Source organism: Castor canadensis, chromosome 8 (genome assembly GCF_047511655.1).
Source record: "Castor canadensis chromosome 8, mCasCan1.hap1v2, whole genome shotgun sequence".
In the NCBI taxonomy this organism is placed as follows: Eukaryota; Metazoa; Chordata; class Mammalia; order Rodentia; family Castoridae; genus Castor; species Castor canadensis.
The window spans coordinates 135,849,494-135,876,305 of record NC_133393.1 but is presented as its reverse complement, the minus strand read 5'-3'; the positions used below and the strand labels follow the sequence as shown (position 1 = coordinate 135,876,305).

At 41.8% G+C, this 26,812-nt stretch overlaps 1 protein-coding gene across 10 annotated transcripts in view; it reads left to right on the top strand.

Moving 5' to 3' along the window:
- Window positions 1–26,812, top strand: part of Anks1b (ankyrin repeat and sterile alpha motif domain containing 1B) — a 1,133,346-nt gene that overhangs the window by 1,097,279 nt on the left and 9,255 nt on the right. For all 10 annotated transcript variants that reach the window (XM_074084193.1, XM_074084191.1, XM_074084192.1 and 7 more), the window contains 3 exons: window positions 7,169–7,180; window positions 8,034–8,120; window positions 14,493–14,630. In XM_074084193.1, the coding sequence (XP_073940294.1) occupies window positions 7,169–7,180; window positions 8,034–8,120; window positions 14,493–14,630 (237 nt within the window). The remainder of the gene's footprint in view (window positions 1–7,168; window positions 7,181–8,033; window positions 8,121–14,492; window positions 14,631–26,812) is intronic.

Sequence of the window (26,812 nt, the reverse complement as noted above, 5' to 3'; positions counted from 1 at the left end):
CGCTCTGGTTTATTCGCCCAGAAGCAGTGCACGAGCACACAGTGATGGCCCGTGCTTGTTATCCTAGCTGAGGGAGGGCTAGGAACCTTTATGAGAAGCCATACATCTTGCCTGTGTGCATGGCCTTCTGTATTTTATCAACATCTATTCCGGAGGTAACTCTAGCATCCGTCTTTATGACTTCTCTTTATTTTATGTGAAGAATGTTTTCTGCTTCCCAGTCCCTGAGAAACTATGAAAAGGATTAAATAATTCTTGCTAATTGCTCTCAAGACCAAGAGCTGTAGCTAAATGCTAACGATGGAGTTTTGGAAATCACTTGTCAAGGGGAGAAAGCGTGTGTATGATAAACTAGCTTCTCTCTGAGTCAATGTAGGAGGCGATGCATCAGAGTTTACATGCAGAGCAGCAGAGCACAGTCCTGACAGTGACTTTCAATCAAACTGATCAACTGCGTTTTTCCAGCAACAGTTCTCAATGTGTGAGCCCCAGACTGCTGCATCAGCAGCAGCAGGAAGCTCGTTAGAATTGCAAATTCTCAGGCCCCACCTCAGATTCCTGAATCAGAAACTCAGAGAGTGGGGCCCAGCAGCCTTTGGAATTGAGGTGCACTCAAAAGTTGAAGAGTCACTAAGGCAGTGACTCAGCGCTGAGGCCACTGTGTAGATCAGCTGCTCTGGGTAGATGCATTCTGTCCTCTTTGCCTGGAACCTAGCTGGGGCTGGAGGAATAGAGATGGAGGGACCACTTTGTGCTGTGCCAAGACTTCAGCCAGCATTTGTGAGGTACACAGGCAGTACACACTGGGTCAGCAAGGAGGAGTGGTTTGCATGGCTACTTGCCACTGCCTGTTTGTGTCACATGGTCTCAGGTTCTTTGTCAGCCTTTGTGCCAGAGATTTTATGACCAGAAAAGCCCTTGAGAGGTCATTTAGCCTCATTTCCCAAATGAGACTCACCCTCCCTCATCAGTGACAGATGAGAGCCCAAACTATTTTTAAAGCCATCCAGAGGGAGCAACGTCCCTGCTGCCCCCAGTAATCATCTTGCCCTCCCAAGAGGCCCTTCCTGCTTCTCTGCACGCACGCCTGCGGTGGGGGCCACTGTTTTGTTGCAGAATTGAAGACCTACCCCTGTCCCTGAGGTTGAAAACGCAGGGGATCTTTGTTTCTTTCTCTACCTCTAGGAACCTCTTGGTAACTCTGCAATCACATCTGCCTTCTCTGCCTTCTCCATCTCCTCCATGCCTCCCAGGGCTTCTTTTCTGGCTCTGGACTCCAGGGCTCTCTGAAGTCTGCTGAGGTCTCAGTGTGTGCAAAGGTTGACATGGTGGCTCTTCTTTCTAACACTGGCTTCATGCTCCTGGCCAAAGATTCATTCCTTTCACAGGCATAGATTTTAGCAGCCCTGAAATTGAATCCTGCACAATGGTACCTTTAGCCATTTTTACTTGAAAAAATGGTGACTTTATAGGATTCATTGCAAGACTGTGTGCTGGTGATTATGGGGGAGATAAATCAAAACAAGTGTAGATGTAGGGAGGGAAGGAGAGCCCCTGAGACCCAGGGCAGTGGACTTGGGGTGGGAAACAGGAAGAAAACGACCCTGTCAGCCCAGGAGGCCCAGGCAGCCTTTCCCCAGAAAGCAACCTTCACACTGAGTTTCAAAGGTGAGAGAGTTCATTAAAATAGCTGCTCTGCGATCTGCTTTCTATGCCTTAAAATCCCCACAACCTAGCTAGTTTTACTACATACAAAATCACCACAATATTGTATTTTTTTTCGATTATTTGAAAGTCACTGAGGGCTACCAAACATAATTGTTTGAGCCTATTTTAATTTTCTTGATGAAACCAAATATATAATTAAGCTTTGTAACTATCTAAGGAAAGTACTATATGGCAAAATTAACAGTTGTGATTCGGCACAGGAGTTTAGCTAGAAAGCATTCTCAGGGTAGCCATGTGAAGTCCTTTTCCCAGGCTGTGCTTCAGATACACTGCGGGTGACCTGGGTGTTGTAAGGAAGCCGGCTGGGGTGTCCCCCACGGACTGCCTCACCCTTTCCCCTCTGTCTGCTGCTGGCACACATGATTCTTAATTAGGAACATTAGTGTTACTCTGACCCCCACCCCACACAATGGCTCACAAGGGAAGTGCTCTCTGTTCTCATTCATATTCTGAGCAGTTGTGCTCTGTTATCAGTGAGTCCACCCACTCAGAAAGGAATATTCCCACACTGTTGATCCCGCATTCAGGGTAAGAAACTATAGGCCAGGCATGGTGGTACAGGGCTATAGCCCTAGCACTTAGGAGGCTGAGACTGTCTCAGAGAGAGAGAGAGAGAGAAACTGCTGTGGATCCTCCATATCTATGGGTTTTTCATCCTCAAATCCAACCAACTGCAGATTGAAAATATTTGAAAAACAAAACGACTTTGTACCTGTATAGAACATATCCCCTTTTGTCTTGTCATCATCCCCTAAACAATGCAGTATAACAACTACTTACACAGAATTCACATTTGTACTAGGTATCATAAGTAAATGATGATTTAAGAAGCATGACAGCATGTGCATAGTTTATATACAACTATATTTTATTACACGCTTGAGCATCCACAGGTTTTGCTGTTAAGGTTTGTCCTGGAACCAATCCCCCCATGATGCTGAGGAACAACTGTACTTATTTTTAAGACATGATTTAAGACTTTAAAAGACAAAAACCAAAACAAAAACAAACAAAAAAACCAGACTTCTGACCTGACACCAAAGAGTTCCTAATTTCTAATTAAAAAGGAAAAATTTATTATTTTTTTTTTTGGTGTATCCCTCCTTTTAAAAATTATCCAATGGGCTGGGTGTGATAGTGCACGCCTGTAATCTTAGCTACTCAGGAGTCGGAGATTGGGAGCATCAAAGTTTGAAACCAGCCCAGGCAAAAAGTCTGCAAGACCCCCCTCTCAACAAACAAGCTAAGGACAGGTGGGAGGACTGTGGTCTGAGGCTGGCCCCCAGGGAAAAAGACCCTATCTGAAAAAGCAAAAAAGAAAAAGACAAGGAGCATGGCTCAAATGGTAGAGCACTTGCCTAGCAAGCACAAGGCCTTGAGTTCAAACTCCAGCACTGCCAAAAACAAAAGATCCAAAAGTATTCAATTACTTATTAAGAACAATATGTCAGGTGGACACCTCCAGGTATGAAATTATGATTTGGTTCTGTTTAATGATTGCAGACAACATAAACCCAAATACTGATTTCAGAAATATAACATCTCTATATAAATGTTTTTTACTTCTCTTGAAATAATAAAAGGACAAAAACCTTGGGAAATTATGAACAAAATGCAATTGAATATCACTATAATGCTTTTGTACAGGAGAGCAAGAGGTGGCAAAATTTAAGTTAATTTGGGCCCTTACCCATGAATCTTTCCTGCGTAGGTCCTCTGAGGTTCTCGTTACAAATGAGTCTGTTTTGTAACTAGGAAGGCTCAAAGAGTGTAGGACAAGGAAAAGAGACTAGAAATCAGAGTGAACCATAAGTAATACTTGCCCTGAACATTTTACTGGGAAAATGAGCCTAAAGAAAAGAATTCTATGTATACAAATAAACAAGGCTCAATTTTTTTTTTTTTGGCAGTACTGGACTTTGAACTCAGGGCCTTGCACTTGCTAGACAGGTGCTCTATCACTGGAGCCACGCTCCCATCCCTTTTTGTTTCAGTTATTTTTGGAAAGGGTCTTATGTTTATCCCCAGACTAATCTGGGCTGTGATCCTCCTATTTACAGTTCCCATTTAACTGGGCTGACAGGTGCAGGCTTGAATTTGTAATTTTTTTTTTCAATTTTTTTGGTGACACTGGGGTTTGAACTCAGGGCCTCACGCTTGCTAGGCAAGAGCTCTTACGACATGAGGCACTCTGCCAGCCTCAGGCTTGAATTTTTAATGTGAACATATGGGAGTATTAATTGTGCAGACACCCAGCAAAGCATGCAGATAGATCCTAAAAGCTGGTCCTACTTGAGCATGGGCTTTGTAACCAGATCAGTGTTCTCAGGACCTTCATCCAAGAAGGAGGAGAAAATGGTTATTGCAGCACTAGAGAGCAAATGGGAAAGGTGGGACCTAGACTGCCTGTGACCAGACTGGAGCTCTGTGCTCACCTTTCCTGTAAAGCCCTCATGAAATGCAGCAAGTGCTTACTGCATTTCTTGCCTCCTTGTTTGGGCTTCCTGAAGACTCAGTATTTTTGTCTTCTTTTTATGCACATCCATCTTTCATTAAAATTATGTACAAAAAGGCTTTTTTGAAAGCTCTGTCAAAGTACACCATCAGAAAATCCCCCTAAAAAGAAGTTGGATTGTTGTCTCTTACAGACAGAAAGTATGATCTTGAAGACCTCCCATGGTCCCCCTTAAACTCAGTGGCCAGCTATGTCTGTCATCTTGTAACTCAGTGGAAAGAGAACTACAGTTTGGGCTCTGGAATGGAATATAGTAAAGTCATGTTCGACACCCCCACTGACACCACAATGCTGTCTCCAGTTAAGAGAGCCTGCAGGGGTTCTTGGGACATACAAAGAAAAAGAAATGGCCATCTTTTACCTTTTCTTGGTTTTGTTCAGCTTGGCCAAGCATCAAATGTGGAATCTTCAAATCATAACAAAAATCATGACCGAGGCCCACTGGTCAGCCTTAGAGCAGGTGTCCTGGCCTATCCATTGTTCTGACTCTTCACGTCTCTCACTGGCGATAGTCACTAAGTTCTCTTCATGCCTGTACCTTTCATTCTTCTGAAGCTGCTCTTTGTAAAACCCAGCAACAAATCTTTCTTGTTGCTGAAGCCAGGAACTTACCCAGCATGCTCAATAAAAGTAGCAACCCCTATGTGTGCCGGCCACCATGATAGGCGCTACTTTTTAGGCCTTTTGAGTACTTCTGTGACACTGTCTTTGGCATTCTCCAACTCTATTTCAGGTTCCTTCACTGTTTCTTCAGAGGTAAGGCAATGCCTTACCTCTATTCTTAACCCTCCTTAAGCCACCTAGCCTGCTTCCCTCTCAGACCACCCCAAAGTGCGGGTGGATTTTCAGATCTGACTCTCATCCTTAATTTCCTTCTGGACATCTCCACTTGGTTATCACACTTGAGCACATGCAAAGGCATCTCCCTTATGTCCCTGCAAAAGCACCTCTCCCTCCAGTATTCCTGTCTCTCGTAATGCTCCGTCTGTGACACTGTCCCACTCATTCGTCTTTCCTGGCAGATCAGTCAACAGATCCCCTCAACCCTTCCTCATCAGCATCCCGGCTCCTCCCTCTGTTCTCCACTGCCAGTTCTTCAAAGCAGCTTAGGGTCTTTCCTTTGGTTTTACACAACAGCTTCCTGCCTCCCTGTACCTAGTCTCCATCCTCCATACAACTACCAGAACTGTCTTTCTCTTGTGCCACTGTCTAAACTTCCAAGCTTGGCAGAGGAAGTCACAACCTTCCAAACCTGTGTCATCCTCATTTCCCACAGTTACCTAAACCCACCATAGTATTTCTCATTTATAACTTGTATGTGTGCGGGAGCAGATTCTCTGCTGCTAAAAATAGCCCACTTTGTCCCCTCTTGTCACTTGGAAAATTCCTCTTCATCCTTTCAAAGCCAGCTCTGTCACCCCTAGCAAGCAGCCAGTGTTTGTTGAATGAATAAACAAATAAGTCAGTGAGTGAAGACTTGCCCTGCTTTCTCATGCGAAATGAGACTATCCCTGTTCACTACTCTGAAGGCATTCTGTTCATATCATCTCTCTTGCTGCATTGTGACTGTTCTTATATCTGAAATACATGTATGTGTGTATGTGAGGAATGGCCTTGTATACCTCATTGCTACCCTTTCTCCTCCTCCTTCCATAGCAAATGTCATGCCCAGTCCTCTTTCCCACTGAGCTCAGTTGCAGGTTCACAGCCCTCAGCACAGCACTCACTCAGGCAGCCACTTCCAGCCACAGCAATCACACACAATTTTGACATCCCTGAAGTGGACACTGAGCTTTTCCAATGATGAGCATTTTGGGCTGCCCAGAATAACCTCTCAATTGCTGAACAGATAGCAAATGTGTTTTTCTTGATACTCAGTAAAATACCAGTATTTTCATCATAATTTAGCTGCATATTGTTTCATGTCACAGATAGATCTGTCCAGGAGAGCGTATTTATTACAAGAGGTGATTTGCTCCAACTCATTATGTTTTACAAAGAGTTCTTCACACAGTTCAGTCCACCACGCTACTGTGGGTGCTACCCAGCCCTATTTACAGAATTGCCTTAAAACCAGCATGCTGGATGCTATTTCTTGTAGCCTTGCCTTTGATTTGTCTTGCACATTTTTAAGAAGTGGTTGAGAAAAATCATTAAAAACATGAAAGTATATAATCTTATATTCCATTTTCATTATATCTCTTTGGCAATTGCAAAAGAAAATTGACAAGTCTTGGTAATTTTAAAACTAGTTAAAAAGTGCTTCAAGAGAGCTTCCTTTTTTCAATGCTACGTGGAATAATAACTAGCAAATAATACTCTTAGTAAACTTCTTTGTCTCTGAAGCAGATAAGATAGCTCTAAAAAAAGAACTTGATGGTTAAAACCATCAAGACAATGTGAAACACCTTTTTTTTTTTTTGGTGGGAGGTCAACTGAAAGATGCAATATAATTATCATTATTGAATACAATTAATTTCACTTATTGTCCAGTTAAAAGCCTTCTTTAATTCTGGTCACATTTCAGAATTTAAAACTGGAACCTTGGGTAATATAAATGATGAAATCAAGAAAGTTCATTTTTTCCCCTGATTCCTCTAATACACATAAGATAGCTATTGTTGAAAGCTCAGAGTGAAAGGTTCTTGTATGTCATTCCTAAGACGGTACAATGCAATAAACAGAATGAGAAAACAGAAAGGAAAGGAGAGACAGCAGCTTGCAAAAGCCTGCAGCAATTCCTAAAATAATACTTTCACTGCATCTGCATCTTTCTGTGAACCTATTTTCCTTTTGTGAAGTCCTTTACTTTTTAATGAATTTATGCTGTTGGTGAATTACTGAAATGGTTTCCTCTTTCTCACCTTTTTCCTGTGTTTTCTCTCCTATTGTGTTCCCACCTGTCTTCTCTGGAAAATCCATCAGGCTAACTGTCAGGTAAGTTCTTCTTGATGTTTAATGTGATTATTAAGAGTTTCCATGGAGGAAAATGAAGTAAACAGGCTGGTGACTGGTGATGAATGATGAAACTAAACAGAAAAGGCACATACTAAATTACGGAGAAACTTTTTGCAGCTGCATGAAACTGAAGAAGCTACAAACCCTACACACATTAAGCCCATGTGAACCTCTCATAAGCACTGAACCTAGGGAAATGGGCAGCTCTACCTGATAGAGCAGTTGCCTGGACTGTCCAATGTGCTGCTGTGGCTCAAAATCCATGCAGCTCTTGGGGTGCTTAGTTGTCATAGAGCAGTATTATATCCTACGTGCGATTCTGCTATAAATATGATAGCAACCTCTGTAGACTTGGCCAGGTTCAAAAAAAAAAAAAACCTCACGGTGATGTGTTTTAAATCCTTGCTTTAAGTCCATATCCAAATGTTCCCCGTGCCTTGAAGAACAGGAGTGACTAGGAATAAAGGGGGCAGCAGTGGCATGTGTTTTGTTGACACTGAATGCATCCTTGGAGTTAAACGTGACTGGTTTGACTCTCGTAAAAGGAATGGACGCAGTCTCCTCATCCTCTGGCCAGTGGTGCCCCCACAGGAAGCAGCCAGGCCAGTGCTGTTTAGATCCTTAAGTACAAGACAATGACTTTCTAAGACCAAAGCATGGCTAACCCCAAGAGAGAGAAACATTTAAATTAGAGTGTGTTTGGGGTATGTTTGTGTATGTGTGTGTGTGATTTTTAGCTTGAGTTCATTTTTATCTTTCAAGAGGAAAAATTATGTGATTCAGTTGCCATGCAACACACATTGCTGTAACAACTTTCTAATTTTAATTTCAGAAGTCTACAGAGCAAATGAAGAAGGTCCCTACTATTATTCTTTCAGTCTCATATAAAGGAGTCAAATTTATTGATGCAACAAATAAGGTAAGTGCCACTCTTCTCTTTGGCTTAAACACCAGATACTGTACTGAGTTGAGATCTAAAATCCTAGCATTCCTGCTACCTTGATGCATCCTAATTATATCTGTAAATTCTCTCTCTCTCTCTCTCTCTCTCTCTCTCATATAGAGAGGCATATTTTATTTGTGCGTCTTGATCTGGAATTACTATACATATTTTGCATTTACTTTTTCATGATGCCGTCTCTAATAGACTGGGACACCTACTTCTCTGGCATGTCCCTTTGGAACTAGAGTGCATTAAAAACAAGAAAAAAAATCACTTACAGAATGAAAAGTCACAATATCATTGTTCCTTCAGCAGAGGAAATGTTAACAGATGAAAGACTGGAGCATTTGTCTTTGCATGTCTCTGGAGATATATGTGTCCTGTCCCTTAGTACATGTACTTAGCACCTGACACATCCTCTGACTTTCCATACTCTCTAACTGCATTTAATTCCCAAATGGAAGAGAGTTTCAACTGTTTATTTTCTTAAGAGACACATTCAGAAAAGCAGCTCAGGCCATGCTGTGCTTTTGTACTCACAGTGGGAACTATTCACAGTTCTGAGGTCAAGTGTGGGCAACTGGGTTGTTTTACTTGAAAAGTATTCTAGAGTTCCTTTCTGGGCCAAGACCACAGAATCATGGTGCTTAGGTGTAACTGCTTTTACTCGCTGTGAACTCAAAGCTGACTGGCTCCCCCTCACAAAGCCCTAAAGGTCCATGTATTTTATTCCCTCATCTTTTCAAATGATACAGTATAGAAAGAAGAGAAATGAGGTGGTCACTAGTGGTGAATTGCATTTGCTTTCTGCACTGCCTGCCCAGACTTCCCACCCAGACCCACTCCATTTTGGAGGAGTGAAAGGGAAAGGCATGAAACAAGTGAACTTCATCAATGGTAATTTAGGACCAAGGCAACTAGATTTAAATGCCAGAGAAAAGTCCCCTGGGTAGTGATTCTTTGGTGTCTGTAATAAACTCGAGCATCTGAATCAACCAATTAAAAGTTTTCCTAATTGGTGTTTTGTAAGATTGTTGTATCAGCAGCCAGATAAGCCTGAGCTCCCCAAATCTACTTTGGAAAACAACCTCCCTGTTTTAGAAAAAATTCTGAAACCTAGGCAGAAAGCTTCTAATGTGGCATTATCATACTGACTGACAATGGCCACATGATATTCAAGCCTTACATGTAATGACAATTTCAGCTCTGCCATATATTCTTGACAGTTATGTTGTCAGATTACAATTGCAGAGGCTCAGATCAAAACAATCCCAGCTGATTTGTTTTTCTATCTCTTGCCGACAACGTTAGTTCCTGATACATAAAATTACCTTATCCTCAAGTTATAGTCAGTTGTTTAAGAAGTTCTAAAACATTGAAGATACCATTGCTATCTGCTATATCTAAATTTAAACAAACTCTTTGGCACTTGGATTTTTTTCCCTCTAACCTAGAGCAACTGTCTCTACCCTATTTGCATTTGAAAAACCTGAAGAGCAGCATATTTCCGGTGAATGAGTTTGCCACTCTCTGGGCTGAGCTGGATTCTGACAATTTCTAAACAAGGGGTATTTGCCCTGAGAAGTTCCTGCAGTCTTCAGGGTCATTTCCACCAGCTGTTGTTGGTACAACTGGCTGTATCTGCATTAACATCCACTCTGACTCACACTCTACCATCAGAGCAATGAGGGAGAGGGCTGTTGAGTATGTTGCATTTGGACACATTGAGGGATGTAGAAGTTAATAGTCCTGGACCTCTAGGAGACAATTCTGATTCATTCACCAGCAATAAGATGAGTATCCATTGACCTTCTGCTTACCAGTCACTACTCTATGAAAGCATCTACACAAGAAGATATGCAGTAGATAATTTTGTGTAAATATGACTCCAAATAAAGAAAGGACATGAAAGGATTTTCATGTCCTTGCAGTGTGGCCCTCAGCATGTATTCAAAATCTAGAGCAAAAGCAAGGTACATATGTTGGTGGCAGGTGGCACCAAACTGCCTATGACAGGAATTGGAGAGCGTTCACTTCAACAAACTCTGAAACTAATCTTCCCCAATATGACAGTGGGGAGAGAGAGATTGGGTGAATCTGGGCAAAAGCCTAGTAGTTACTGTTTGGGAAGTCAAACAGAAAGACTATATATTTAGAAAGTAGGAGAAAGAATACTGTAAGTGTTCATTGGTGGGACCAGACTGTAGCCAAGGCTGAGAGACTGGCTTCAGGAGCGCACTGATAAACTCCAGAGTGCTGCTTTCTAGTTTTGTTTTCATTCCCCCATTGGGCAGTATTGTCTTGGTGGGGCTCTTTGGTCTGATGTAAAGGATTTGTGAAATGGAAGTGTATTTGATGGTCTCACCATTTTAGGTACTAGTGGCCGTTAAGTCTGTACTAAGACTCACCCAAACACACAACTTACTGTTGTTTTTTGGTTTTGTTGATATCTGATGCTTTCATTCACTTTATTCCCCAACACTGTCTCCTAACATGCATCCCCTTGTGCTCCTCTGGTGAGATGAAGGCCTCCTTGGCTGAGCGCTGCCCACAGTCACACAGCCTGTGGTTCATGGAGAAGAATTCAAAACTTGGTTTTCCTGCTCCCTAAACTAATGCTTTTTCTATTACTCCACAGCTACATTCCACCAATTAGTTTAAAGTACAATGGATAATTAATTATGTGTTAATTACTCTTCCCTTCCTATTAGTGCCCATTAGACTATGTGAAAGATGAACTCTCCAGTGAAGCATTTCTTTCCTTTTATTCTAATAAATAAATAGCTTTGGTTGAGTTCACAGGGAAGATTTAGATGCCTAGTTAGAAATGCATAAATGTACTGCCTAACAATTTAGGAAACAAATCACTAATCCTGATTTAAGAAGGAAGAAGCAGAAAACAATCTTGAGTTAAAAATGGAACTTAGAATAAATTTAATCCTAAAATGTTTTAGAGGAATCACATCAACTTTCTGTAGATCCGTAGCTCGGAGGTAGCTCCAGCAGGGAACTGGCCTGGAGGACTCCAACTGTTTGGTCACAGACCTTTGTTCAGATCAGCGGGGTCTTCTAAGAGGTGACCTAGTTCCCACTTCCAGCAATGACTGAGGACTAGGTCACATTTGGCCTTCTTGTGCAGCAGGGTCTTCTAAGAAGTGACCTAGTTCCCACTTCCAGCAATGACTGAGGACTAGGTCACATTTGGCCTTCTTGTGCTGACCCCCCTCCTCAATCTTCCAATTGGCTAAATTAACAATAGTGCAAGGCCAGGGTTTGTTTTGTGGTTTTGTTTTTGTTTTTTGTTTTCGAATGCCAACTTCAAACATGTGTTATATGTTTTAGACACAAAATAATCCAGAACATTTACCGAAACACTCACACATTGTTTTTAATAGCACATGCTTCTCCTAAGCAACTTAGAGTCAATTAAGACCACATTAGATATGTGTGCTGTGGTCTTCAGTATCAGGTACCCTGTGGACCATCTCCAGTTAGTCCTCAGCCATGGCCCTCTTTGGAGGAGACAGGCAGTTTCTCCCTCAGAAAAAGCCTAGTTAAGGAGGAGCCTGAGGTGAAATGCTCTAAATGGTGGAGCTCAGATTATAGGATGGGGCAAGAGTTTCTAGGCTTCATTACTGCATAATCTCACACCCTTTTAGAACCACTGTATTAATTGGCCAGTCCAAACAATTCTGTTCTGCGCTCACCAGAGCAGATTGTTTCTCAGCATGACGCAAGGCAGCAGTCAGGCAAAAATCTCTCCCTGTGGGAAGGCACTAAGCTGCCAAACTGTCCATCCCAAAGGAGGGTCAGAGTGAGCGTTTCCCCAGTTCTTCTCTTGTGCCTTTGTAAATCTCTGATCTCCTTAGAACATGCTTAGAAAGAAAAGCTAATAACATATAAGGAGGCTAATTTTAAACTGAGGCACAACATGTATCTTAAGATGGCACCAACTTTTAATTTGCAAAGGAGCCACGTATTGATGTGTGACTCTTCTCCAAGGAGGAAGCCAACCAACCACTCTCCACACAATCTGCAGCTGCAGAGTTTTTGAACTTGGGCCATCCTACAGGTAGAGAACTGGCCTCACCATCCCACAAAGGTGGGTGATGCAGAGGGAGGCAGTATTTCCACTGTGAAGTCCTAGCCATGTTCTAGCACTGGGCCTCTACCATGAAAGTCTGAATATAGAAAGATACTCAGATTGTAGGCCATTTTATCAGCTGCTTTCCTTATAGCTTAGATTTTAGGAATAACAGAAGTAACTGCTGAACTCACACTTGCCTAACATGTGTGTGGCCCCAGGTTTAATCCTTAGCACCTCCAAAAAAAAAAAGCCAGCCCTGGGTTCCTGGGGAGTATTGAGGAGGGGCTCCAGAAAGCCCTGGAGGATCACCAAAGACAGAAGAAAAGCTCCAAAGATCCACTTTACCTGCTGCTGAAAATTGTCGAGAGGCACCAGTGAATTCAATGCAATACAAATCACAGGACTCTTGTCACTGTTACAGTTTCCCCATGAAGTTAGTCCACATTACGTAGAATACAAAATGCCAACTAAGTTAAAAGCTGGAGCCAGTGCTCATTCCTATACCATGGATCCTGGACAGGTGAAACTAACTCCTCTCAGACTCCCGAGGGTCCCTGCAGCACCAGTCCAGTGATGGCCAAGACTCTCCACACCAGCTAACATCATACCTTTTAAGACTACACTGAGCTTAAAATTCCTTTAAGAAACTCACAAATTCCTAATCTCGTTTCCTGTTGGAAGAAATGCTATCTGAATGCCAGAGGAGAACAATGACCTTCTATTTTGAAATTAACTTGCAGTGGAACGTTACTTGTTTATGGGATTCCGATTTCAATTTGAGTTATTTTGGACTGAGCAGCTGCATGTAATGTCAGCATACAAGGCCACAGCAAAGAATGTCCTCATTTAATTTTCTTTTATGTGTTAATTCTGTAATTGCTTCCCAAGCACATAGCTCAGTATTGTGAGGGACATGAAGTACTTGCTGGGGTGCTGGCAGGAACGGACGTTTCGTAAACATTTTTAGGCCCTGATGGGCAGACATGGAACACTATATTGCCAGTGGGTTCTATAAGACATGCATTTAAAAAGTGATTAGGGTAACCAAAGCATTGAGAGTTTTAGATCTATGACAACTGCAAAACACATAAGTGGGATATTATAAGATAAAAAATGCACTATTATGGTACTTTTTCAATACATCTATATATCAAAAGAAGTTTCTAGCAGGTTTTGTAGCCGAGATAATGTTCCATGGTTATTTTGTGCTTCAGGACAATGGTACAAATCCATTCCTCCCACCAGTTATTCTCAGAGGTGGGCAGAGACAGGGTAAGGAGGAGAAGGCACAAAGAAATGCTAGAAAGGAAACATGCAGTTCTGTTAAACCAGGGAGAGGAGAGATCATGAAGGGCTTCACAATGCAATTGAAAGAGCCTGGGTTCTACAAACAACCTCAGACTTCAGCCCCAGATCCACACCTGCTCTGAATGAGACACTGAAACTAAGGCCCAGTTTCCTCACCTGTAAGATAATGACAGTATCAGCCAAACACATCCTGTCATTACACATAGTGAGTACTGTGAGAAAAAGGCCGTCATATCCACAGGGCCCTACATCCAGCAAGGCACCCAAGGCCTGAATATTACAGCACGGGTGTCCCCTTGTCCTGAGACTACATCTTAGTTAACCTCCCAGAATTTTGAAGAGAGCGAACACCTGAGGCTTCCACTTGCCTGCTTTGTTCTGCCCTGCCTTTGCTCCAGGGGAGCAGGCCCAGGCACAAGACAGAGGACCATAGCTGGGAGTTTACCTCAGTAGGCAGTGCTTCCCTAGCATGAGACCCTCAGTAAAAATAAAGAGAAAAGAACAGGGCTAACAAGGCAGGAGGGATTTGAAAGACCCCCTCGGGTCACAGTGCATCTCACATAGGGAAAGTGGCAAATAATCTTTTCCAGGCAGAATTAACAGGAAGCAGGGCTGCCTAACCACACTTGGAAGGAGAATAGAAATGATAAAATGCTTAGTAATTACTGTTTTTTCAAAAGCGTCTGCCACCCAGCCTGCTTCCGTGCAAAGCACCTGGTAAGAGCCGCTGCTCCAGGATATGACTATTTTAGGTTGTTTTTCATAAATGAAAACATTCTTTCCAGACCCAGAGTACATTTGCCCACAGATAATGCACTGAATCACTTTGAATGTTGATGGTCTAGAATATTCTAGACAAAAGGAAAACAGCTGCTTCCCGGGCTACTTTATTGATCCTAAAAAGATGCTAGTTTACAAAGGAAAACAATGGTCATTTATGTCATTTCTTCCAGAACATAATTGCCGAGCATGAAATTCGTAATATCTCCTGTGCTGCCCAAGACCCAGAAGACCTATCAACATTTGCTTATATCACAAAAGATTTGAAGTCCAATCACCACTACTGTCACGTGTTTACTGCCTTCGATGTGGTGAGTCCCCACCCTATTTGGACAGATTAAATATTTCCCAAAATATGCCTGGATTTTATTGAAGACCCAACTTGCAGTTAACATATTAGCTTGGCTTGTTTGCCGAGTATTAAGGTAGGTGTTTTAGTTTGCTCAGGCTGCCATAATAAAATATCACAGACTAGGCAGCTTTAACAACAGGAATTTATTTTCTCCCATTTCTGGGAGGGTGTAGATCACGACGAAGCTGATGGCAGGTTTGGCTCTTCTGAGACCTCTCAGAAATTGGCCACCTTCTCACTGGGTCCTCACTTGGCCTTTCCTCTTATGCATAGATAGCTGTGTCCAGCTTAAAAAATTAAAACTCAAATCAGATTGGGTTAGGGCCCACCCTAATGACCTCATTTTAACTCAGTCATCTCTTCAAAGGTCCTCCTTTCAAATACCATCACATTCTAAGAGCTTTAACATAAGACCTTTGAGATGAAGGTCACAATTCAACCCATAACAACCAGTGTAAAGTATCTTGGCAGACTCGGCTTTTCTTGGGTTTTTCATATTTTCACTCTTCTACTCAAGTTAGAACTCTACTCTGGTATTTCATCTGTCATCACTCAATTACCAACTTCACTTTTCAGCCTTGAGAAATCCCTTTCTTCCTCTAGTACCAAAATACAGTAAAGGTCTTCCAATCCCCTTGTTCTTTCTTCCTTCTGTCAGTTTCTCTAGTAGCCATTCCTAAGTACTAAGCGTGTTTGCCTGCACAATATTTGCAGTTTTCTATATAGAATAGTAGTCAAACTGACACCTACAAATGATAATCGTGAGCTGCAAGCTTTGGTCCATGTACTCATTCAGAAGTTAGCCTTATAATGACTTCCTTATGATATTACCTCACTTCTATCCATACATGTCATTAAGCCTAAAAACTAGTTTATATTAATTATGAGCTTGGAAAATGAAAACAATTTAAGAAAACAACAAATGTTCCTTCAAGATGCCTTCAAGATAGTACAAATTGTTTGAGGATATCTCTAATATAGAATATTGGGTACTATGTAGTTTAAGTAGACAGAACAGGTCTGACTATGAACGTGAAATGATTTATAATCAGAAGAATTTGAAAATGCCACTTTAGTTTGATTATTCTGCTAATCACTGGATGTGAAATATACAGGCTTAGAAAATTAGATAGAAATAATAGAATAGTATAATTTTGGGAGTCCAGCCCATGGTTCAGTGTTATGGGTAAAAGACCGTTAGGAGCAGTCTCTTACAGTTCTGACAAATACCATGGACCAAGGCCTGCTGTGTTCCAAATTTATACCATCCTAAGTTCTGTCAGTCAGGTAGATGCTCATAGCCTTTGTATCCTCCTGCATGTTGTTCACCCCTAAAGGCTAAAAGGTTTCTAAAGATTGAAAATGGAAAAGAATTCTCATGGGCCTTTAAAAATATACCTTCTTTGTTAGGAGGTACTAGGAGAATAATATAAAAAACAGGATGTGGTAACAGTAAGGACTACAAAGCAAAGCCTTCCAGGGCTGCTCTAAATATCTCTGGATGTGACTGTTTGCACAGGATTAAAGTGCTGATTAAGTCATTTCATTCAGAGTTTACAAGGCATGCAGTATTAGATATCTGACATCCTAAACGTAACCTGCCATTCTTGTGAAATCTAGTTGTTTCTTTAAACAGTCACATTTCATTCTATGTACTTGTATATTGCTCTGTATGACACACCTTTCTTTTATCAGAGTTAGATTGGTGTCATAGGAAGAATAGGCTGACAGAGGTTCAATTCCCAGCTCAGATCCCTCCTCACTCCCTGAGCTCAGAAAGTTTGGGGACATTTCTGAATCCTGGGTTCCTTATCTATAAAGCAGAGACAAAGACTTGTGCTCCACAGGTTTTCACCAGGATTGAGATAAAGGAACAGGTGTAGAGTACTTCATAAATTATAGGGGTCCAGAGTGGGTTCCTTCCCCACTCTCTGTCCTGGTCTACTGACATCAACTGACAGTTTGTCCCCTTTTTTGATAAAAGACATGAGACAGGCTTGCCAGAAGTATATTCTTCATGCAGAGTTTTCCCAGTGATATTGTAAAAACTGAAAGGATTTAATCCTCTCTATTGTAAAAACTGAAAAAATATAAGCAATAAATAAAAATGAGCCAGGCATAATTGCACATGCCTAGAATCCCAGCACTCAGAAGGCAGAGGCAGAAGGATTGTGAGTTTATGGTCAGCCTGGTCTACCTAGTGAAACTCTGTCTCAAAAATAAATTAGTTACTTAATTAAATTAAAATAGAAACAATGCACAGAAAGCACTAACTCTTCAGACCCTGTTGCCTCTAAAGAGTGCTTTCACCAAACATCACCATTAATATTCTGGTGCTTTTCAGGATGACTCCCAACCTTTTCCTGAATTTTTCTTTCCATAAAACTGGAGACAACACATAATTTGCTTTCACAAGAGTATCAAAAGCATTGTTCTACATTCAAACTAAAAATGATCACCTGTGAGCTATCCCCTTGGTTATGTGACCCAGAATATTGAACTGACATGGGGGGTGGGTAGTAAACACACTAAAACAATTTAATTTTATGATCAACCTTATATCCCTGATACATTCAGAAAAAGTGGAGAATTGCTTCAGCTTTTAACTTTTCATCCAGATCTTTGATTTAATGTAGACACTCAACAGTTTAAGATTCTCGTATCTACTCCGAAGGATTTTCATCTTACACAGATCATTTTTAATCCTCTCTAGGTGAACACATTTTGTCTAACTTCAAAAATAGTGACAAAGGCCTAGGCCTTTGAGCAACTCTGAGATACAGCAAGCTTTGCGTGCACTAAAAAAAGCTTCTTTGAGCATGGAGTTTGTATCTTTATATAGGCCAGTTCAATATTCAGTCCAGTCCTAAAGCCTTAAAATTCTCTTGATATGAACCAGTCCCTGGGTCTGCCCCAAATGGCACCTCAAATGCACATTGAACCTATGAGCTGATATGGTTGAGTACATATACATTTCTAATTGCAAGGTTAATTGCTTCTTTGACCTTGTAAATCTTTTATGGGTCATGTGTTTCCAGATACTGACATCACATATAACATATCTTTATCTGCTATCATCAAGAAAATTCAATGTCTAGGAACTTCCCACTTTATGGACAGTTAGATTTAAAATTCAGAGGATTTTCCCACAGAAATCCTGTGTTCTAGGAAGGGATCACAGAGCCCCCTACAAAAGCTATACTGTGATTTTAACACAGTTTATTTCGATAGGACCCTGTGGTGCCTGGAATATGTGCAGATGCAAGGAGGGAATGGAGTGTGGTATGTTTCCAAGTTTACCTGGCTCTGATCATTTTTTTCTGGAGAGGACTTCACAGTAGTGGCATTCTGCAGAACGCGCTTGGGGAAACATTACAACGGGTGATCCCTAAGCGCATTTCCAGTACTTAGAACCTATGATAAATTCAGCTTTAAGATTTTCAGTTTCAGATGACAGGTACATGAGAATAACAAGTCTAAAGCAAAACAAAATCAAGGATGTAAAGAAAAAAGTCAGTTTATTCCTACGGGTTAAGCATTCTAGAGTCTATACCGACACTATTGTGAAAGCTGATCTCTGTTCACATCACTCACTGGTTAGACCTGGAACATATCTCAACCTCTGCAGAACAAACTTTTCCCAGACTCTACCTTCTGGGCAGTGACATGTTAGAAGAAGGAACAGTGAGAGATGGGTAGGAAAGAAGGATGTGCTATGAGAGCAGGAGTTGAGAAAGGCAAAGGTAGATGCAGATTTATCTCCTCCGATCTTATCTCAAATGAGGGCAGGGAATTCCACCCACATGGGATTTCAGGAGTAGGGACTGGTACTTCAGTGTCCATAAGACTCCAAAGCTGTAGTCATCTTTCTGAGAAGGCCACAATAGGTGAGCAACAGATATTACCAAGGTAATTTGGAAACCCTTGTCTTCTATATTTTATTCACTCCATTGTTCTAGATTATTCAGCAGAAAAGTTGACCTAAGTGGATCAGAAAAACTTCAGTGTATTCTCTGGGGATGTATCTGATGTGCTTTAAAAATCTAGGAAAATCATTCAATAGTGTCAAATATTGAAAGATTTCCTGGTTTTTTTTTTTTTTTTTTAAGTAACATTACAAGCTGTGACTTTGCTGCTAGACCCTTGCTAACTCACACTTCTCTATAAAGAACATGTTTGCAGCCTCGGATATTTTTAACCAGGCTCATTTTTTGCTTACTTGTAACTCCCCAATTCTGTCCTCTTCAGTGTGCAGCACATGGAGGAGCTGAGACTGGCTCAGCCACATGGAGGGAATGTTGAAGTCATGGTGCTGGTGGGTGGTACGTGTGAGAGACAGAGCTCCCTCTTCCCTGGGCTTTCTTGGCTGAGTGTGGGCCATGAAAGTATCTAAACTGGAGAGACAAAAATGACAGCATGTAGGAAAACATGGTCACCCAACTGTGTGATAGCTTGCAGTAGTGTTGTACCATCATGGCAGCCAAAGCACAGGGAAGAAAAACACTGCAGTCAACCACACCACGACATCTTGGGGGAACAGTAGGGATGGGGAGAAAAGAAGGATATGTTATGAGATCAGGAAATGCAAAGATTTAAAGTGAATTCATCTTTTGTGTCCTATACTCTTACCTCAGATGAGGTAAGAATTCAGCTTTTATCTCCTCCACTCTCACCAGCATGTGACTCTGAGTCTGCTATTTTGTTTCTTGGTTTTTTCCATCCATTTAATGAAATTTAAATTCCTAAACCCTTTCTTAAAATCTGAGATTATTTTGGTGCAGTATTGAGGTCCCTGCAAAAAAGTATTCCTGGCTTATGTTACAGGGGTTTTAGGAAATTCATGTACAAAAAGAAATTTGGGTGGTGCTGTTGGTGTTAATTTGACTCTGATAACTAAATGGTTATTGTTTGTGGAGGTAAGTGACCTTTCTCATTATGTTCCTTATTTTCAAGTAGGTTCAACCTACTTGACTGTGATAACTATGAAAACAAACGTCAATATAATAAAATGTGAACATGCACAGACAGCCCTTAAAACTTAACTGTATTGCGCTCCCTGGCTAGTCTTCCACAGACAGGATACAGCAGCAACCTACAGGTAGAGTAGAAGCATTCCCTGACCTGTCCAGCCAGGTGAAACTTAGTGGCACGCCAGGAGGGACATAAGTGCAGCAAATAGCCCTGACTGAATTCTCTTTAAAAGGCAGTACTCCTATCTCTGTGGTCCTTCTGCACCAACCCCAATACTGCCCACAAACAGAATAGAGGAATCAACACTGCCAGGTTTCTTTATCCATAGCTGCTCTCCAATGGCATAAGTTACTGAGAATTAACCAAGCCATAAAGCCAAAGGTGAGTAGATATCCAGAGATTAATATTTTTTTCTCTCATCCTTTTTTTTGATGGATGTTATTAGTGCATTAACACAATCTCCTTTTTGTAAAGTTAAAAAGAAAGTAGGCATTCTGAAATTTTAGATTAGATTTCTTCACAGCATTTGTACATATGCAGTCACCCATCAGTATCTATAGGGGATTTTGGATACCAAAAACCACAGATGTTCAGTCTTTTGTATAAAACGATATAGTATTGGCACCTAACCTATGATAGCACCTTGTAGACTTTCTGTCATCTCTAGATTATTGATAATATCTCATACAATACTTGTCGTACTGTATTATTTAGTGGATAATGACAAGACAAAAAGAGTCCATACTTATGCCATACAGATGCAGGGTTTTTCCTACAGATAAAGAACCACAAATATAGAGCATTACTGTACTCATAATACCCTCCAAAATAACTTAAAAGCAAGTGTCATATTTCGGGTGTGGTCTTTGGAATTAACTTGGTGTTGAACTCCAGATTGGTTCTTTATAGCTTCACAGTTTGGGGAAGAATGCCTTTCATCTTAGTTCCCTATCTATAAAATAGATAGTACCCATCTTCCTTAGTTATTGTAAGGGTTAAATTAGGTGACACACGTCCATTTTCTAATACACAGTGTTCATTAAATCTTAGCCACTAAGGATGGAGAGAGCAGAGGAGCAGGTAATGTGTCCTCATCATCAAACCTTGGGTGAGGACTTACGTCCCAGGCTTTGGTTTACAACTTCAGTTTGCTGCTATGGCGGTTCACATCTAAGGAAAAGAGTGAATTTCATATAAACACATTTCTGTATTTATTGTGTCTCTACCTTGAGTCAGGCACAGGTCCCTGCTCTCTCGGAACTCATAGTCCAGTTTGAGAAGCAAGGTTGTAAACAAATAAGTATAATAAAGTCATAGGTGAGCCATCCTGCAGTTGTACCATCACCCAGCAGGACAGGGTCTCCCAGAGGAAGGATGCTCGGGCTAGAAACTGAGTGTTTAGTTTGTGAGCATGAGGTAGGTTTGGAGCCATGACAGCTCATTAATTCACTTCAGAACGATGAGCTTGGAGCATTAGGTAGACATCTGCAATAAGCAAAGAAAAAGCCATTTGTATTTACAGTCAGCCTCCATATCCACAGGCTCTGCATCTGTGGATTCAACTCACTGTGGATTGAACATATCTGGAAAAAAATTATATCTGTATCAAACACGTACAAACTCTTTTTTTCTTTCATTATTCTCTAAACAATCTAATATGACAAGTAATTACATAGTAATCTAGAGATCAGGTAAAGAATACAGGAGGATGTGCATAAGTTTCATATAGCAGATTACACCATTTTATAGAAAGATGCGAGTATCTGCAGTTTGGGGTCCCTAGGGGAGGTCCTGGTACCAATTCCCCTCTGACACTAAGGGATGACTGTACTGTTCACTAAATCAAGGAAGTGGGCATGTCTATTTGAGAAAGATTTTCAACAATGTTTAAATTAAAGGGCTTGAATTTGGTGAGTGCCCAATTTCCAAGGCCTCATAAATTAGTAAGGCGTTTACTGCAGATTCCACTAAGAACTTTTACTGTTGAAGAAGGAGAGATTGAAACTTGGCAAATCTCTCTCCTTTCTGCAAGTCCTTGTCAAGTAACTCAAGATTGAATCCTTCTGTCCTAGTGGGCCCATCCTTCCAGGGTGAGTGTGAGAGGCCAGCCACCTGAGACAGGTGTTCCCTAAGGACATTGACCCTGAGTCACGGTGTGGACTCCCTGGAAAACCTGGATTGTTACAGGAAAGCAAGTCGTGACTTAGCAAGTGGGTCTGATCTTTTGTATTTGGAGTGAGGAGGTATGCTCTGCCACCTTTAAAAGTATGGTTCTTGAGGAGCCTACAATGGCAGGCAAACACTGTTCGTGATAATGTCACATAAAAAAGCAGCTTATGAAACTGCACATAAAGTATGATTCCACTTTTGTTTTTAAAATTTATATATATAAGTATTCATAGAGTATATAAAAGTATATGTGTGTATATACAAATATGAAAAGAAAATACAATGAAGTGATAGCAGTGACTATCTCCCAACAGTGGAAATTTATGGGTGAATTTCATTTTCTGTACTTTCAATATTGCGTACACGTACCCCTGTTATAATTGTGGGGGGATAATTTCATGACTCTTTTAGTTACATGAAATTAGCCCTAAAGAGGGAATCTGTGTATTGACCATTTAATATGTCAGTCCTGGCCCAGACAGGTATCTTAGCAAAATTCCTCATGTTTATCTCTAATGGGATGAAGGCCAAAGAATAAGCAATATTTATTTTTATAATCTATCCAGATTAATTTCTGTTACTTGAGAGAATTAACTATAAGAAGAGCTAAAGAGATGTCAATGGATTCTGTGAATATGCCCAGAATATTCTCAAAGTTATTTTCACTTCAGGATGTGGGTGAAGCAAGTTGTAGATGAGACATAGCCTAGCTCTTAAAAAAACAAGAATTACAAGCAAAAGACAACCCAAAGAGAAAAATGGCTTCTCTCTGGAGACACCACTGAGGACCCAGTCTGAATACACTTTCCTCTATTTTCCGGCCTGCTATGGTATTGCTAGAATTTGTTCAGCATTTCTTCATTGGGTCTGCCTGTGGCAGAAAAGATAGAAGGAATGGATTGTCTCTGGCCATCCACATTGACTCTTGTCCTTAAGATGTAAGTCCCCTATGTTAGAAACCTACCAAACAGTTTTATTCTTCACTCGCTCCAATAAACATTCATTAGGCACCTACCATATACTAAGTCCTAGACTTACAAAGCCCATGGAAACTTGAGCCCTCAAGGCACTCAGTCAACTGGGGAATCAGAGCTGTGAAGAGAAAATCATGATAAAAGTCATGCAGCAAGCAGAACGATGCCCAAGGTGTGTGGGTCTACAGAGAAGGGGCATCTGATTTAGCCTGGGAGGACAGGAAAGGGGATTCAAAGATGGCTCCTGGAGGATCTGATGCTAGAAGTGAATCTTCAGGTATAAGCAGTAATTTACGGCAAAGGTGGGAGTGGGAAAAGGGTGTATTACCAGTAACAAAAGCCATTTTATAATGGACAAAATTCCCAGCCATTTGGAATAGTTTGGGTGGAATGACTGAAGGAATGGGGGCATATTCTAAGTTGAAAGCCAGCCTTCGGTCATTGCCTCATGAGGCACTAACTGGTGGCTTGTGCAGTCCTGTGGTCTGGCCTGGCCCTTGAGTAATGTGCTGCTATTCAGCATGTCATCAGCTGTATGTGCTTCTCTAGGCAGCCAGTGTCTGTCTTTTACCCACCAAATCTATCTATCTTTAGTTGATTGGGTCTTTTACCTACCTCTCATCAGAGGATCCTGGAGCTTCCAGGATGAAGGGGACCAAAAGGTCACCTGGACCACACACACTGCTCCGTGTGATCTCCTCAGTGGCACTGAGTGAAGGGAACCACAGGGAAGTCACCTCTGATGGATTTAGCGCATACAGATGATCCAGGGACTCTGCTCATGGTCTCTGTCACTGATACACAATAGCACGCCAGCCTCCCTGAGGCTCTTCACGATGCTCGGGCTTCTCCATCCTGGGTTCCCCGAAGCAGACATGGCCCTTTCCTTGAATGTGTCAGGTCCACACCTCTTTCTGGTGTAGGAGAGCCTCTGCTGGCCTCAGCAAGTGTCCCTGACAGCTCTGAAGGCCAAAGAAAAGCCAGGTCTAGGCCTGTGACTTCTAATGCTGTGGAAGCAGCACATTCGCCCCTTTCGTGAGAATGTGGCTGTTTCCTAACACTAGTGCAAAGAGCTGCTAGTCAAGTCAGAATTGTCCTCTCCTAAAGAGCAGCCTCACAGCCTGTACCAGGAAGGGCCCCTCTGCCTGCAGTGTCCCTTCCCTCTCAGCTCACTTCCTTTCCTTTCATGTTCACCAGCTGATGGGTAGCCTGTGTCTGTGTCTACCATACCCTGTCAGCCATGTTTTCAGTAATGCGCTAAACAAAGTGAACCCTTTGGTAAATGTTTAAGTGAACACATGGTCACTCAACCATGCCTCATTCTGTACGGAATTAAAGCAGCCTGCATGACTAGAGATAATAAACCTGAAAATACAGATCCACACAAATCTGAATTAGAGAAAACACAGACTAAAAGGAAGATCCATGCCAAAAGTTCTACAACGGTTCTAGTTCCGATAAGCCGACCATCGAGTTCTGGGCAGAGAGTAGAACTGAGCCACAGATTTGCCTCTGAGCTTCCCACAGTCACTACAAGCTTTTGTACGTCTCTGAAAGAAGAGCATGCCAACGCCCTCACAGAAAACAAATCTTCAGTGAGGTTTAAGCGTGGCACCTTTTCCCGTGCGGCCATGAGGGAAATGGTGTGTCGGTATCTTCACCCACATTCCTACGGTGAAGCTCCAAAGCACAAGGTGGTTTCTTGGGGCCTCTATGAATGCAGAGGGCAGCGCACCAGCAGCTTTGGGGAAGCAATGAAGGCAGGACAGCTCAGTCACGCGAAGTGCTGACTGCGCTGAAGTCTGGCCTGAGTTGAATCCTGGCTTTGTCACTTACTAGTTGTGTGAACCTGGACAAGTTAATCAATGTCACTGATCCCAAGTTTTCTCACATGAGAGAAGGTGATAACTCTCCTCTGTAAGGCATTATGAGGCTTCCATAGTCCACTGAAGGCCCAGAGCCTGGTCCCCAGGGATGTAGCAAGCAGAGCATGTGGACACTGCTGAGCTGCTGTTTAGCCATGGTGTAGAGGAAATAAAGTATGGTTCAAGTTCACAGGTAATCGGTCTCAGTGCAGGGATCTTAGTTGGCACAACCACAAGAGTAGGTTGACTTGCATGGCCACCACACCTGACATTTTTCAGTTGGACTTGACAGAAATTAGGACTATAGGAAGCTCGACTCCTTCCTCTGTGCTTAGAGAAGAGGCTTGGGGGTTGCAGGTTGAAGGAAGACCTGGGTGTTTTCAAATTGTACTAAACAGGTGTTAAAATTGCCATCCAATGTGAAAACTAAAGAGCCAAAACAAGATTCATGGCCAGATGGGTGGCCAGCCCGCTGGCACATGGAGGTGGGCCATGCCAACACCTGCAGACAGGGTCTGGGTCTTGCTGAGAAACAGTTCTCACCCTTCTCAGCCAAAAACGAAGGAGGCACTTAGAACCACAAGGTGAAGCAAGAAGAATGAGTATGACTGTTTTGAACTCAGAGACTTTCTCTTGTTTATGACTGTTGTCAAAATGAAAACAAAAGGGAAAATTATCTATGATTGCAGAAATTGTTCACCTTCATTTAAACAAAGTTCAAAACACAGAAAGCATAAAGAAAAGTCATCCACAGTGGGGATGTGCCAAGGCCCCGGGTTCGATTCCCAGCACTGCAAAAAAGAAAAGTCATCCATAATTTCAATGCTGTTAACTGTGATTAACACTAGCAATACATCTATTTTCTATGCATCTATTTTTACAGTCTTTTTTGTGGGGGAGGGAATGAGGGGGGGACAGGATCGGACAGGATCTCACTGTGTAGCCCAGGCTGTCCTGGACCTCACAATCCTCCTGCCTCCACCTCCTGAGTGCTGATATTACATGCATGTGCCACTTTTAACCATTTTTAAATGACTTGATTTTCATTTTAAATGGCTACCTGGTTAGTATCCCACTGCATGGAACTAGTGTATGTAATATATGCTTAATGTATAGTATACTCAATCAGTCCCCTATTGTAAATATTTTACACACTGTAATGAGTATTCTTGCACATATGCCATTGAACCCTTGGGCCTAAAAGATTTTCCAACTTAGAAACAGAAAAATTCTAGTGATGCACCAGTTAATTTAGATTCATTACCTGTGTGGCAGAGCTCTTCCTAAGGGAAAGATTGCCCACAGTCTATGATGCAGTTTTCTAGTATCAAATTGATTAATATGCTAAGTAGGGCCTCGGTGACCAGGATGCAAGACAATAGAGATGTCTCTGTCTCTCCATGAGCCTTCTTTGGAACGGAGGAGAGAGTTGGTGAGTCCTTTCCTTCCTCACCTCATTCCAGAGCAGGTCCTGGACGCTATAAGCTAGGAACCAGCCCTGCACCAAGAACACAACCCCTGACACTTGGAAGAAGCCTAGCAAATATCCTGGCAATATTAAACTGCAGCCCCGGCTGCCTTGAGGAGTCCACAGTAAATATCAGTGGCCCACACATCCCCAGTTTGCATCAGAGAAGCAATTCTGCATCCCCTGATCACCATTAAAATCCACCCTTAAAATAAGATGGCTCCTTAAATTCCTCTATTGCACAAGTCTTAATCCCTGGGGTGAAGAAAAGGAAAGGTAGAGGGGAGTTTTATCCCACACACACACTGAGCTGCTTCCCATTGAATTGGGACATACTGTCTTTATCTTAAATAGCTGCTGTGAGAGCCAGGAGTGCTGCTGCCTACCCTACATCATCCTCAGGTCTAGCCAGGATTGAGGACCCACTGCAGATGGTTCACTGTCAAGGCATAAGGACATGCTTTGCCTGGAGGCTGCCTCTTAACTGATCTCTCATAAGACTCAGACAAATTCCATGGCTTTAGGTAATGTCACCAAAGCCAAAATGGAGGAATCATCCAGGAAATTAATTATTTCATGTTTTTAGTCCTTATTAAAAAATAAAAACAAGCCTTTTAGTTTATCTCAAGTATAGTTCTAGTGGTCAAGAGCACAAATTACCAGAACACCTGGATTCAAATTTCAGCTCAGGCAG